At 26.1% G+C, this 14,889-nt stretch overlaps 2 protein-coding genes across 2 annotated transcripts; both read right to left on the bottom strand.

Moving 5' to 3' along the window:
• Positions 1-711: 711 nt before the first annotated feature.
• LOC114939909 (lysosomal aspartic protease-like) lies at positions 712-4,225 on the bottom strand. Its single transcript, XM_029314351.2, has 8 exons — positions 3,994-4,225; positions 2,983-3,227; positions 2,416-2,537; positions 2,076-2,272; positions 1,695-1,817; positions 1,442-1,619; positions 1,222-1,314; positions 712-1,141 (listed from the first exon to the last, which is right to left on the bottom strand). The coding sequence occupies exons 1-8, from the start codon at positions 4,053-4,055 to the stop codon at positions 992-994; spliced, it is 1,170 nt and encodes a 389-aa protein (XP_029170184.1). The 5' UTR covers positions 4,056-4,225; the 3' UTR covers positions 712-991.
• A 2,581-nt stretch (positions 4,226-6,806) lies between these two features.
• On the bottom strand, positions 6,807-11,223 carry LOC114939912 (lysosomal aspartic protease-like). The gene is made up of 8 exons (XM_029314353.2): positions 11,061-11,223; positions 10,015-10,259; positions 8,725-8,843; positions 7,978-8,177; positions 7,740-7,862; positions 7,534-7,672; positions 7,309-7,401; positions 6,807-7,235 (listed from the first exon to the last, which is right to left on the bottom strand). The coding sequence occupies exons 1-8, from the start codon at positions 11,117-11,119 to the stop codon at positions 7,089-7,091; spliced, it is 1,125 nt and encodes a 374-aa protein (XP_029170186.1). The 5' UTR covers positions 11,120-11,223; the 3' UTR covers positions 6,807-7,088.
• Between the last annotated feature and the right edge of the window lie 3,666 nt (positions 11,224-14,889).

The following is a 14,889-nucleotide window of genomic DNA, read 5'->3' as shown; positions in this document are numbered from 1 at the left end:
TTTTTTGTTTTGTATTAGTATTAGTTGTTCTCATAGCAAAGTTTCGTGTATTGTTTAATGTACAAATTATGTAAAAATATTTATATATTGGTGCGATATGCAAATTTTTATTATTGCTTGGCGATAAAAAATATTGAAGTTTCTATCTTATCAAAACCTGTGCAGATGAATTTGTTTGAATAAGACTAATTACAAAGTACACACAATATATGACATGATATTATTTTTTTTTTAATGCATATTTGTCATGGCTTTTGAAATACACACAGCTGCGATCATCATTATCATTTTAAAACATTTTTATTTTACGTTTCTTTTTTATTTATGTGAACAAAAAAAAATTATTTTTTATCTTTTTAGTCTTTATAAATATGCTTTGCTCCATTTTAGTATTGCTTCCTACACGTGACTTATTTAAATTAATGGTAGTCAATATTAAAAAATAATATTTTAAAAATTAATTGAAAGAAAAAAGATCAAAAATATATTACTGTATATATTTACAAAAAATACAAAAATATAAAAACGTTGATGAATCGTTTTATTTTATTTTTATAAAATTTGTTTTATAAAACTTTACATTATATTTTATTTATTTTGTAATTTAATTATTCAGCAGTTTAAAAAAGTTTTTTATTTACTTATATATATATATATATATATATATATATATATATATATAATATGGGGTATATGAAAAAAATGAAAATGTTTTATTTTAACAGATTTATTTGTATTCAAAGAATATGTTTGTACCTTATTAATATAGTATTATACATATATGTATATTAAAAGTTATATATATACCAAATTTTTGACAGAAAACATCGCATATATTTTTTAAATTAAAATATAGTTATAAATAAAAATTATGAAACAATAAGGTATCAAACGCTATAAATAATTTTATTTAATTAATTGCGAGATTATTATTTATATTTAACATTTAACGTCTAACAGTATAACTTCAAAATAATAAGCCAATCGATATTTATATCGATGGAGCAAATCCCACTCGATTATTTCCCATATCGAATTGAGTATAGTAACGGCTAATAAATACATCACCCAAATGCCAAACTGGTGAATCAGATGACGAGAAACCGCTAACACATACTTTGGAACCATCATCCGCAGTGTCCTGCAAATTAAATACATAAAGAGAGTGTCAGCTTTTTAAACTTAATAATTTAAGCCGATTATCAAAGCCATAATGCTCACCTGAATGATATAATCCTTACTTGTAAGGCGAAATTGCGTACCACCCAGAATAAAATAAATTATAGGCAACTTAGAAATCTGATTGCAGTTTACCTTCGAAAAGAAATATTAAATTTATTTATTAATAATACATATTAATTTATATATATTAATAATTTATATTTCAGTAATATTTTATAATTTTTTATAAAAAATGTGAGAGGTATAATTGTCTACTTACTACTGAACTTCCATAACCATTATTAATAGCTCCAATACGTCTGTTAATAATATTGATATCTGATGTTGGTCCAACTATTAGTGAGCTACCTGTATCAGCGATAGCTTGACAACTATTTGGGCACAAGATTCTAGCTTTTTTGACCTTATTTTGGACCTTAGTTTTACCTATTCTGATCCTATACAGTACGATAAACATTAAATTAATTTATTGGAACATAACTAGTATATAATTTAAAAATTAAAAGATGTACCGGTCCACAGTAAATTGCCAGGTTCCTTTCTGAGTAACAGGAACATATGTGAACGAGCCGGTGTAGTGAGCAGAATCGGAACCACCTAATGTTAATTCACCACCTACCGCGCCTGAAGGGTCTCTGCATAGATTGTATATTTTTTATATGTATATTGTAAAATACACACAAGTTATATATATATATATATAATTATATATAAAAAATAAATATTTAATTATATATATAAAATTAAATATATACTTTTAAACATGCACGAAAAAAATATTGTAAAATACACACAAGTTATATATATATATATATAATTATATATAAAAAATAAATATTTAATTATATATATAAAATTAAATATATACTTTTAAACATGCACGAAAAAAATACCGATTTAAATAAAAGCTGAAAATAGGTTTTGGCACTAGGCCTTGTTGCACCATGTTGTAGAAGACAGGTACCACTCCATTGATTGTGGATGAATTAGCTAAACCCAAGATACCGTCAAATTTTGCGAAAATAAACTTTAAGCTTGGTTCAGTAGTTATTTCCGCAAATGTTTGTTTCTGAATAGAGCGACCGGCAACCTATAATAAAGAAATCACTATTAAAAAATAAAAAATATCACGTTGTACAAAAATAACAATATGTATAATTGCTTAGGAGATATTTATAAATTATAATTGCAATTGTAATTGAATTGAATAGTGTGTTCAATATAATTACTCACATTCACTACGTCAGTAGATAAATATCCGGTCACATTGCCATACGAATGGTATTGAGTTTCAAATTGAGTACCATTTGCTTTATATGTGCTGGATTTTGAACTATCATATGTACTATGCAATACTGTAAAGATAGTAAGTAATATTATAAGTTAGTAATATTAGAAAGATTTAAAAAATAATTTCTTGTATTATATATATATATATATATATATATATATATGCATACATGTCTTAATTTTTTAAAAATATCTTGATATATTAAAGCTCATTTATTGTATCTTGATTAAATACTAAATCTATGAATAAATAAATCTGTGCGTGCAAATTATAAAGTTTTTGTCTTTATAATATTTAAATACATTATCACGGTAATGTTAATTCTTGAAATCGTATCTAGTTAGCCTTTTTAGTAAATATCATAAATATCGTTATTTATTGTACTTACAATTATAGTGGACGTGAATCAATTATCAAATCATTTGTATATACATATACATATTTTATATATACATATATATATATATATATATATATATATATATATCAATTATAAGTAAGTTACTTACAACAAGCAATGCTGGTAGATCTGCACTTAATAGATGGTACCCAAAGATCTGAGGAACCAGTATCAAAAATTACATAAAATGTCTGTGGCGGAGTTCCGATGGTAATTGGACCATAATACTGTGCATCCAAATAATTGGTCAATTGTAGTGATGAAGTAGTATTTACTGTCAAATCAATCTGTTCCAAGTCGATACTGCCTTTGTTTAAAGCTTTACGAGCAGAATCTATCTTGTATAATGGAATCCTTAAAAAATCATAAATAACATTCTGTTATATATTTATATTTATATCTTTGTTAATGTAGCAGATATTAAAAAAAATATATATATATATATATATATATATATATATATATATAATGAGGAAATTGTACAAATTTAATCGTTGCAGAAATTAATATATATTATCTTATTATCCCAAGTAGAACAGAAAAGTTAAAATAATGTCAATTTGACGTCATATTAACCAAATTTGAACTCCAAGTTTAATCAGTATGACGTCAAAATGATATTATTTTGATTTTCTGTTTTATTTGGGATGTATATAAAATATAATACAATATATGTATATAAAAATAATTTATATAACTGAAAACTATTTAATATTAAAAATAATATATACAAATAAAGAAATGAAAAAAAGCAAATCTTTATTTATCTATTATTTACTTATTTACAGCTGAAAAGATTTATTTAAATTTACAATTAAATGTTTCAATTGCATTCATGCTAATCTCATTTAGAAACGCGATAAAGTAGACGAAAGCGAACTTCGCGAATTTATCAAGAATTTCTTTTTCAAAAATTTTCTCTCTCTCTCTCTCTCTCTATTTCCATTTCTTTATTATTTATTATTAAACAAAAATATATTTTTGTAATAGGGTTTTGCTTAATCGCAATTTAAATAAATCATATCTACGTCTCGTGTAAATTTCAAGAAGTCAGATGTAGTCAGGAAAGATCGATTTCTATAATTTCAAAATGTATACATATATTGCAATATATACTGACCTTTGAATCTGCGCATCGATCAGCGCAAAAAGTGCTGCAGTTGTCAAGAGAAGACGAAACATGTTTCCGAAATTTTCGGCGACTAAAACTTTAAATCGCCAAAATTTAAATGTTTGATTTTTTACCTTACAATGAAACACAAACAAAAAATAAAATATAATTGTTTATAATAAAATAAAGTTGCTCCTACTAACTGCACATCAATAGACGGCGCCGTTATATATACAATATCGCACTTGTGTATATATAAGGACACGTGTGAAAAATCCCGGATAAGTTTTTATCAATCCATCAAAACTAAAAAAAGAATACCACGTATTTTTTAATTAGCACAATGTTTATTTAAATAAATTAAATGTATATGATTAATGAAGAAAAAGCGATCAGCGTTTCAAAAGAAAATATATTGTTTACGTTGATTAGACAGATAGCTGTGCAACAACTTTGTAAATGACATTTCGCTTACTGTTTTCTAATTGGCAACAAGTTTCTATTAGTTGTTTTCACAATAAAGTATAACATCATATAATGTTCCAGATTAAGGCACAAATTATGTCAAAATTTTTGGTGGCATAGAAGCTTTGTCAATTGGCAATAATAAAAAATTGAATATTTATTCGAAACTTGTGTGAATAAATTTTAATAAAACTGACAATGAAAAACACACGTGATAATTTTTTTTTTAATTTAATGATGAACATTTATCTCGGCTCACTTCAGCTACTAATTGTCGTACATTTTGAAAAATTTTAGTATTTTACGTTTCTTATTTATGCGAACAAAAACTGTCCACTCGTATTTTTATCACTTTTTCTTATTATAATTATATATTCTTGCCTTGTTTTACCATTTTTATTGAAATATTCTGTTTCTCATGCGACTTTGGATAATTTAAAATAAATCAATTAGCATTGGCTAATTTCGTACATGTGAAATCGCTGAACAAAGATGAAACAAATCTAGGAGAAGATAACACTCTTGAGTCCGATGTGATTGATCTGAAGAAATTAATCAACTACAAGTCTGTCACAGCAACCTGCCATATATGATACAATTAAACTTTTATTAAATTAGACATATACATTTATAATAAAAGATAATTATATTTATTAAATTAAAACGCTTTTATAAATTTTGCGGAAAGCATTTTAGTTTTTTATTATTTATTATAGAAACAATAATTAAATGAGATGATGAAACAAAACTTTTATGTAGATATAATATTTATATCAGTGTTATGAAATATTTTTAATACTTGCTACAAAATTAATATTTTGGATCAATATATATCGTAAGATGATGCAATTTTTTTTAATAAACGCAATAACAACGTTGTACCTTTTTTAGGGATACTAAATACAAGCGCGCGCCATTGTTGTTTCTATTATTTATTTTATAACTGTCAAACTATTAATCTTTCAGCTTGGTGATAAATAAATATAACCATAATTTTAATTCGTTGAATTATGTACATAATTGTATTATGTACATAATTTTAATTCGACGATTAGTACATCCCACATATCTATCACGTTGCGCGGCTCGCGCGAACTGATTCTAGTACAAGGTATCGCGAGCGCGGGACCGATGGTCACATGATCAGTGATCACGTGATCATTGAATCCACTGGTCACGTGACCACTGGTCATGTGACCATCAGTCCCGCGCTCGCAATACCCCGTACGAGAATCAGTTTCGCGCGAGCCGCGCAGCGTGATGGATGTATAGGGTATGAAATTTCAAAAAGTTTGTTGGCGTCCTTCAATGCGTTCAGACATGTTTCGTCTGAAAATTTTTTCTTTGTGTTCCGTTCCGTTCTGGTTCTAATATTTCATCAAGAATATAAGCTCAAACATCTCTGAAGAAAATCTGGCAGCTTGAAGCACGAATCAAATACAGTGTGTTCTATTGCCATAAAAGAAGAAGGGTATGGAGTTTCGCGTGAGTCTAATGAAAGCATAGATATTTAATCACAAAAGATTCTTGTAGAAAATTTGATTTCTTCGTTCGTATTTACTGTTAAAGAATTAAATATTGAATTTTTATGCATTGCATAATTATAATTAATATATTTTTTATGCATTGATTGCAATAATAATTTTTGCATGCATGCGTCGCAATTTTTGAGATTTTATTATCAAAGAATAATATAACTTTGCTTTGCGTGCATAATAGCATTAAACTTGATAGAATAGTAATACAAATTTGAGTATGATGAATTTTTACAAATTTTTAAAGAAGAAATGAAAGATGTATTTGGCCTTCGAGTATTTTGCAATCGTAAAATTTGTTACGAATGACTGGGTTGCTATGTTAAACTAGTTTTACAGGGACATTAACATTGATTTTTAGCTCGAAATTGTACAGAATTCATAAAGTTGTCCATTATCCATGTTTTTATTATGTAGAATGTAAATCAGAGAAAGAGTACTATAAGAAATTTTGTAAAAAGAATAATACATAGATATTTAAAATATTTACTTTTTTTTAATCATAATTTGTTTATATGTTTATATTTGTTATATTAAGAGAGAAGTAATAATTTAATTAACAATTTAATCACAAGAAATATTATTAAAAAGTTAATTAAACACATTAACAAGAAAGAAAAAAATGGTTTGTTGTTATCATTATTAATTGCAAAATAAAACATATTGAATTTTTTGTGATACAGTACTGTTATTATTGACTGTTATATAATTATTATTATATAAGAAAAAAATAATATCTACATAAAGACAGAGAAAAAGAGCGAGAAAGAGAATGATATATTTAAATAAAACTGAAGGGTTGCTATATAAAATATCATCATATAGAGTATACAAAAAGAATATTTTTTATTTTAACAGATTTATTTCGGATAATATACAATAGATATATCAAATTATTAATGGAAGATATCGCATATATCTTCAATTGAATTTTTCAATATATCACATATATCCACTTATGATGGACTACATATGGATAATTATAATTGAAAATTACGAAACAATAAGCATCAAATATAGTGAAAAATAATTTTACTTAATTATATTCGCAAGGTTGTCATTTAGATCTAGCTGTATGATTCCAAAACAAGGCATAATCGATATTTATTTCGACGGAGCAAATCCCACTTGATTATTTCCTAAATCGAATACGGTGTAGTAAGGTCGAATAAATACATCACCCAAAATCCAAAGATCATCATAAGATCCCGAGAAACCGCTTTCACATATTGTCTCGCCATCATACTCATCCTGTGAAAAATTAAGTATACAATATAATTTCATATTCTTAAATATAAATATTATTACGATCCATAATACTCACTTGAAGAATGTAATCCCTAGGTTTAAGAGGGAATGAGTGACCATTCAAAACAACATTAATTACAGGCAACTCATCAATTGAACCGCAATCCACCTTTGAGTAAAGAGCAAAGTAAAATATTAAATTACTAATTAACGGATATTAATTTAACAAATATACATTCAGTAATATTTTATGATTTTTCTATAGAAAACTATGCTATTGTAAAAAATATTGTGCACTTACGGTTCCATAAGAATCAACTCCAATTAGTTCGTTAATAGCGTCGATATCGTCTGATGGTCCAACTATGAGCGAGGTACCTGTGTCAGCAATAGCTTGGCAACCACCATCACACGCCACGGTCTGACCTTCGCTTGTTATTCTACAGAATTATAATATTAATAATTTATTGTTACAATATGATCAGCATAATTTAGAAAATAACATACCCATCCACAGAAAATTGCCAGTATGCTTGTCGGGAAACAGGAACGTAAAAGAGGTCACCATTGTAATGATTTGGATTGATATCACCCAATAACAATTCACTATCGTCCACGGCTGAATGGTTTCTACACAGATTGCATATTTTTTATTGTGTGTGTATGTGTGTAACATATATATAATATATTATTATTATTGAAGACACTTTTAGACAGACACAGTATATGTGAAGAAGATACGAACCGACTCAAATAGAAGCTGAAAACAGGTTGTGGCACTAGACCTTGTGCCACCATATTATAGAAGACAGGTGTCACTCCATCCTCAGATAGCGAAGCGTAACCCAAGCCTAAGATACCGTCAAACGGTGCATAAACAAACGTGTTGCCTGGTTCTTCAACCGCTTCCCCAAAAGTTTGCTTTTGAACATTGAGACCGGCAACCTGTAATAAAATTGTTATTAAAATAATAAAATATCACGATGCACAAGAATAACAATATAAATCAAATAAGAAATATTTTTATCAGCTCTCAATATTAAGAATAATACATGATATTTTAAATTGGCCAATAGAGTTCAAATGCGAAAAATTAATTCTTCGGAACTGTATCTCTTGATTTGAGATTACTAAGTTCCATATATAAATTAATCTCGAACTTACATATGGAGAAAATAGGCGAGAAAAATATAGGTCCGAAAAGTCGCTGAAGCGGAAATCGAACCCGCGTCTTTCACTTTCCGGGCGACTGCTCTTACCAACTAACTTTCTCGCCTATTTTCTCTATATGTAAGTTCGAGATTAATTTATATATGGAACTTAGTAATCTCAAACCAAGAGATACAGTTCCGAAGAATTAATTTTTCGCATTTGGGCTCTATTGGCCGATTTAAAATATCATATATATTATTATTAACAATATAAATATTTGAGAGATATTTATAAATTACAATTGTAACTGAATTGGATTGTGTGTTTAATGATGACTCACGTTAACTACATCAGTAGATAAGAATCCAGTTAGACTGCCAGTGCCATATTGAATACTAAGCGACTGACCATTTGGTATATATGTGCTGGATTTTTTACTATCATACTTATGATGCAATTCTGTAAAAAATAGTAAATAATATCATACGTTAATAACATTAGGGAGATTTTAAAAATGAAAATTTTCTCTTTTAATATTAATCTAAATATAGTTGTTTAAATCACGTTATATACATAATATATACATATGTATACATATATACATACTTATATTCGCCTATTTAACTATTGAGTTATCTTTATAAGAGTTTTAACAAGGCTCTGTAATATAAATATAAATTTAACGTATAAGACGGGCAACAAGAGCCAAATCGCGGATGACAATGCGTTATCCTAACGAAACTAAATAATTTTCCGTTAGAATTAAATACCGGTGCACAAGGCACCAAATTTTTACTTGGACACGGCCAAGATTTTAAAATATGAAATAATCTCATATTTGAGATTTAATTTCAATACCCCCTTTTTTAACCCCCCTACGGAAAATAAATAAATGAATGCAAGAGAAAAATATAGATCCGAAAATGAGTTATCTTTATTTATCAAGATTTGTTTGTATCTTTAGAGAATGAGTTATAAATAAGTTTATGCCTTCAAATTGAAAAATTTGGCTTTGTAATATATTGCATCATTAATAATATTAATTCTTAAAAATGTATTTATTTTTCTTTTTTAAAAATCACAAAAGATTTTATTTAAAAAAATATAATAAAGAATGAGAATTTTATAACATGTATAATATTAATTCAATAAAATTAAACAAACTCTACGTCAACTTTGGTTAATAAAAAAATTATGATGAAAGCTAAATACGAGATACACAAGACTCAAGAAAAACTTCTAAACACTCTTAGGTATTGTTTATTATAGTTAAAAATTATTAAATGTTTTGGTCTCGCTTCGGATTATCTTCAGTTAATAATACGAATAAAAATTAACATATTTATGTTATGCTGACTCTGACTATAGTCATTATATACTATAGTATAAATACGGGATCCCAAAATTCTTTCACTTTATCAGAATCAAAATTGCTTCTCATCTGTTCCAATCATCAAAAGAAAATATATAAAAAATGCATTGTGTTTTCTACACCTACTCTAACATCCAGTAGAAATGCAGAAACATCCGAAAAATCAGGAGAATAAACGTACTCAATAAACGGAACATTATATATACAAATATACAGAACATATAATTAATATTATGTATAATATTAAAAGATACTTACGACAAGCCCTATTATGACGACTGCAGCTCTGCGATGGTACCCAAAGATTTGAGGAACCAGTATCCATTATTACTGTAAAGTTCTGTGGTGGAGTTCCGATACTGATAACACCAAAATACTCAACATCGCCATAATTGATCAATTTTTCTGATGAAGGATTTCCATTGGCCAATTCAAGCTCTTTCAAGTCAATACCAGCTTTCCTTAAAGCTTTTCGAGCAGAATCCTTCTTGTGCAATGGAATTCTTAAAATAATATTAAGAATTTTTTATTACATACGTACACACAGAGAAACATATGCACATAAATGTATGTATATTTTTATTGATACAAAGAGCAGTTATTTAAAAAAATATAGTATAATTCATGAGAAAATTATATATACGTTCAATTATTGAAAAAATTAAAATTATTATACTTATATATTTTCAGTACAAATACAAAAGATTTAAACATAATTATGTGACAAAATTTAATTAGGCCGATATTTTTTTAAATTATATGATTTATACATTGTATATATATTTGAAATATATTATTTAATTTATGACTTAGTTTTTTAAGTCATTATTATTTAACAAACTTTTTAGTTTAAAATAACGTTGCTTGCAATATCTTATATAAAAAAGTAAATCAAAATGAGATGACTATATTCAGTAGAAATGTGATATCTGTAAAGAGAGTGTCGTAAATAAATAAGAAGGAACAGTTCATTTTCTATAATTCACTTGCTGACACGCGTTAGAAAATATATCTAATAGTTTATTATTAAAAACACAGTAAGAACATAGCGATAAAGAAACAAAAGTGCGAGTTTTATCTGAAGATGAATCATTCACGGAGAATCTTTTCTGTGAAAATCGTTCTATTCTTATTTTTTTATTAATAAATATATTTCTTTGTGATAAAACTTTGTTAAACTCTGATTTAAATTTTAATTGTATTTATGTAATTTATTTATGTTTTATGAGATAGATTGATCTTTATAAATTTCATATTTATTATGTCAATATATAATGCAATACATAATGTGTGCTTTTACTTACCTGTGTTGTGCGTCGATCAGCACGAAAAGCGCCGCGACGGCCAAGAAAAAGCGAAACATGTTTCCGAAATTTACAATAACTAAAACTTCAGATAGCGAATTTTCTGCACCTTCTGGACGTACAAGAAATAAATTCTAGTCGACTACTGAAGCTCTCATTCGTCGAGGTATGGCATCACTATATATACGATCGTGCGCATCGAAAATCTTCCGGGTTTCCATCAACGATCCATCAAATCTTAAAATGTCTTGTTTAATATTTTTTTTAATTAGCGCAAACTATATCAAAATAAATTATTAATTATGTGTGATTAATGAGAAAAATACGATTGGCGTTTCAAAAAAATGTGCTATTTACGTTGATTAGACAGGCAGCTATATGCAATAATAAATTTTGCAAATGACATTTTGCTTGCAATATTATAATTGGCCTTTATATAACAAGTCTCTATTAGTTATTTTCACAATAAGATTTTACCACTGGTCAAGAAACAGAAATTATGAAAAAAATCATGTTGGTGACATATAAACTTGTTCAGTAGACAATAATAAAAAATTGAATTTGTGTTCGAAACTTACGTGAATAAATTTTAATAAAATCGATAACAATGAGGAAAACTCTCAATATGATGATAATTTTTTTTAAATTTAATGATAGATATTTGTCCCGGCTTGCGGTTTAACTTACTATCGTTATTTTGAAAAAAAAAAATTACGTTTAATTTACTAAATTTTATTTTGATTTTTTAATTTATTTACGTGAACAAAAAAATTTTCACTTGTGTTTTAACATTTTTTGTCTTTATAAATATATATTTTGCCATTTATATCGAAATATTGGTTGTTACTAATACGACTTTGAATGAATATAATATTTTTAAAAAATCATTGTTCCAAAAATCTACTAAAATAAAAAAGATATAAATTTATCAATTATTACTATATATATATAATTTTTGCAAAAAACGCTATAAATTTAAATGCAAAAATGAAGGCCTCTATAAGTGTGCATTTTTTAATTTTCGCAAATTTTAAGATATCAAGCTAAATTTTTTTACATGAATATAGTATCAATAAAGAATATTTGATGTTGAATTTGGCGAGGATCGGTATGAAAGGGTTCATTTTTTATAAAACTTTGAATTTTTCAAAAAATATAAATTTTTAAATTTTATGAAACAAACATACGATAATAGGTACATACACGACTCTAACTATGCAGAAATGATGAAAAAATTATACGTTTACAGTTAATAACTAAAACTCTTTATAAATAAAATAACGTATTTAAAAAGATAAAAAAATTATAATAAAATCGAGACGCAATAATAATAACGCATAATAATATATTTCACCTTTCGAGAATGTAGATGTATACTATATTAGTAATAATAAAACTATTGGATAACAAGTATGATTAATAAATAATAATTAGTAACTTTAAATTGCTTATTGAAGTAAAATAGTTATTACGTCTATATCATGTATACGTATCTTGAAGAAAATCGAGCTATTGCGCAAAAACACGAAAATGACGCAAAATTTCGATAATTAACACGCACGATGCTTTTAATATAGCATGCGAATTTTGCGATTAAATCCTGTTTTAATAGAAAATAACATTTTGAGACAATAAGTTAGGGTACTTACTATATATGTGACATTCGTATAAACGTATAGCTTACATTCGTGTGAACGTATGTCTCTGTCAAATCATAAAGAGTCTAAACTCAAATCACGAGAATCGAGGTTTCATCATAATAAATAATTCGTCTCACACGATACTGCGGGATGAATAGTTAGGAAAACAGAAAGACTAACTACCAAAGTGAACTAAATATTAAGCGCATATGTCTATCCCTTATTATTGTCGACTTTGCAAGTATAATATCGAAAAAATTTCGAGATCGCATTATTACGCGAAAAGGTATAGGAATTTTAGGTACTTAGCTTTCCCTTTAAGATAAATTTTAAAGTTAAAGGATTGTTCATCCAGGTACTGAGCCGCCCCATCACGACAAGGTGTACTCATTGGGGGGAAGGGGGTTATTTTATTGTATACGATTTAATTGTAGAAATTAATAACTTATTAATTACTTTAACATATAAAATAGTTTTCCCAAATCGATCGCAGTCGTAGAAAAATAATTTGACAATATGCAAAGCGTTTAACTTATATGTCTTCTTTATTGCTCAAGTGTCGAAGCTCGACTAACAATAACGCACTTTTATTGATGATAGCAAGATTGATTACCATATGTTATTCACAATTCTTTGCTGAAATATTTTAAGTGTTATAATATATATATATATATATATATATATATATATATATATGAATATATTATATAATGTACGTGGAATATAAAATTAAATTAAATTTTCTAAATATAGATTAATACTCATTATTGATTTAATGAACGTAATATAACGAAAAATGCGTTTCGATACTTATTATTAGCATCGCGATATATATATATATATATATATATATATATATATATATATATAAGTATCGCAACGCATTTTTTGTTATATTATATTCATTAAATCGATAGTAAGTATTAATCTATATTTAGAAAATTCAATTTAATTTTATATTCTACGTACATTATATATATATATATATATATATATATATATATATATAATGTACGTAGTATATATATATCTCGCGATGCTAATAATAAGTATCGAATATTAAAATTTTATGAGAAATGTTATAGTAACAATTTGAAAATATAAAAAACAATATTTAGTAATTATTAATTCCTTTATTTACTGCTATACGACATTGCAATACGCGCTTATTTATCTCGTATATAAATTTCGTCATGAGAATTATATAAAGTTAGCCAAGTGGTTATTATACATATATTAATAATATAATTGCATGGTCTGTTTTTATAGTTAAACTAGTTGCACTAGAGTTTACCTGTTTTTCCTTCCAATTTTTTTAAGATTGGTTATAACATACGCAGTATTGAAAAAAAATGTTCATCTACAAAAAAATGTTCAATTACTGACGAAAAAACTACAGAAAATTATTAAGAATTAATAATTACATAAAGCTCTTAGAATTAGAAAGTGAAGTTCTCGTCTGATCCATTGAAGTTAAGCAATGCTTGAGCATGATCAGTATTTAGATGGATGACCACTTGGGAGCATTATTATTTTGTATAATAATATATATTTATATAGAAAGTCTTATATATATATTTATATATGATTATATATGGACTTTTTTTTCCGGGTAAATTTAATAGTATAATAAATATATTATAAATTATTGTTTGAGAAATGTTTACAAGAGTTTTTAAAGAAGAAATCAAAGATGTGTACTTGATTTTTTAGTATTTTGTAAAATTTGTTACGAACGACTGAATTGCCACACATGCCAACTTTATAAGAACAATTAATATTTATTTTAGTTTGAGATAGTTGTACAAATTCGAAAGATATAAATTGTTCCATTTTTATAATGTAAAATGTAAATTATGAGAAAGAATACAAGAAACAAAATTTTGCAAAAGGATATAATACACAGATATTTTTGAAATGTTTACTTTTTATTAAAGAATTGGAATTTATTTATATTAAGAAAATAGTAAGATATTTAATCATGAGAAATATTATTAACAAGTTAGATAAACATATTATAAAAAGAAAAAGATTGTTTGATGTTATCACTATAATTTGAAAATAAAATATATTATTGTATTATCTGTGATTACAGTATTATTATTAACTGTTATATAATTTTTATTATATACAAGAGAAAGAAAAAAATAATATACACGTAGAAAAAAAGGAAAATGATATATTTAAAT

The sequence above is a fragment of the Nylanderia fulva genome, unplaced genomic scaffold (genome assembly GCF_048542155.1).
Source record: "Nylanderia fulva isolate GAGA-0341 unplaced genomic scaffold, ASM4854215v1 Scaffold21, whole genome shotgun sequence".
Lineage (NCBI taxonomy): Eukaryota > Metazoa > Arthropoda > Insecta > Hymenoptera > Formicidae > Nylanderia > Nylanderia fulva.
The sequence above is the reverse complement of the archived record's forward strand: the minus strand, read 5'-3'. Positions and strand labels throughout refer to the sequence as shown.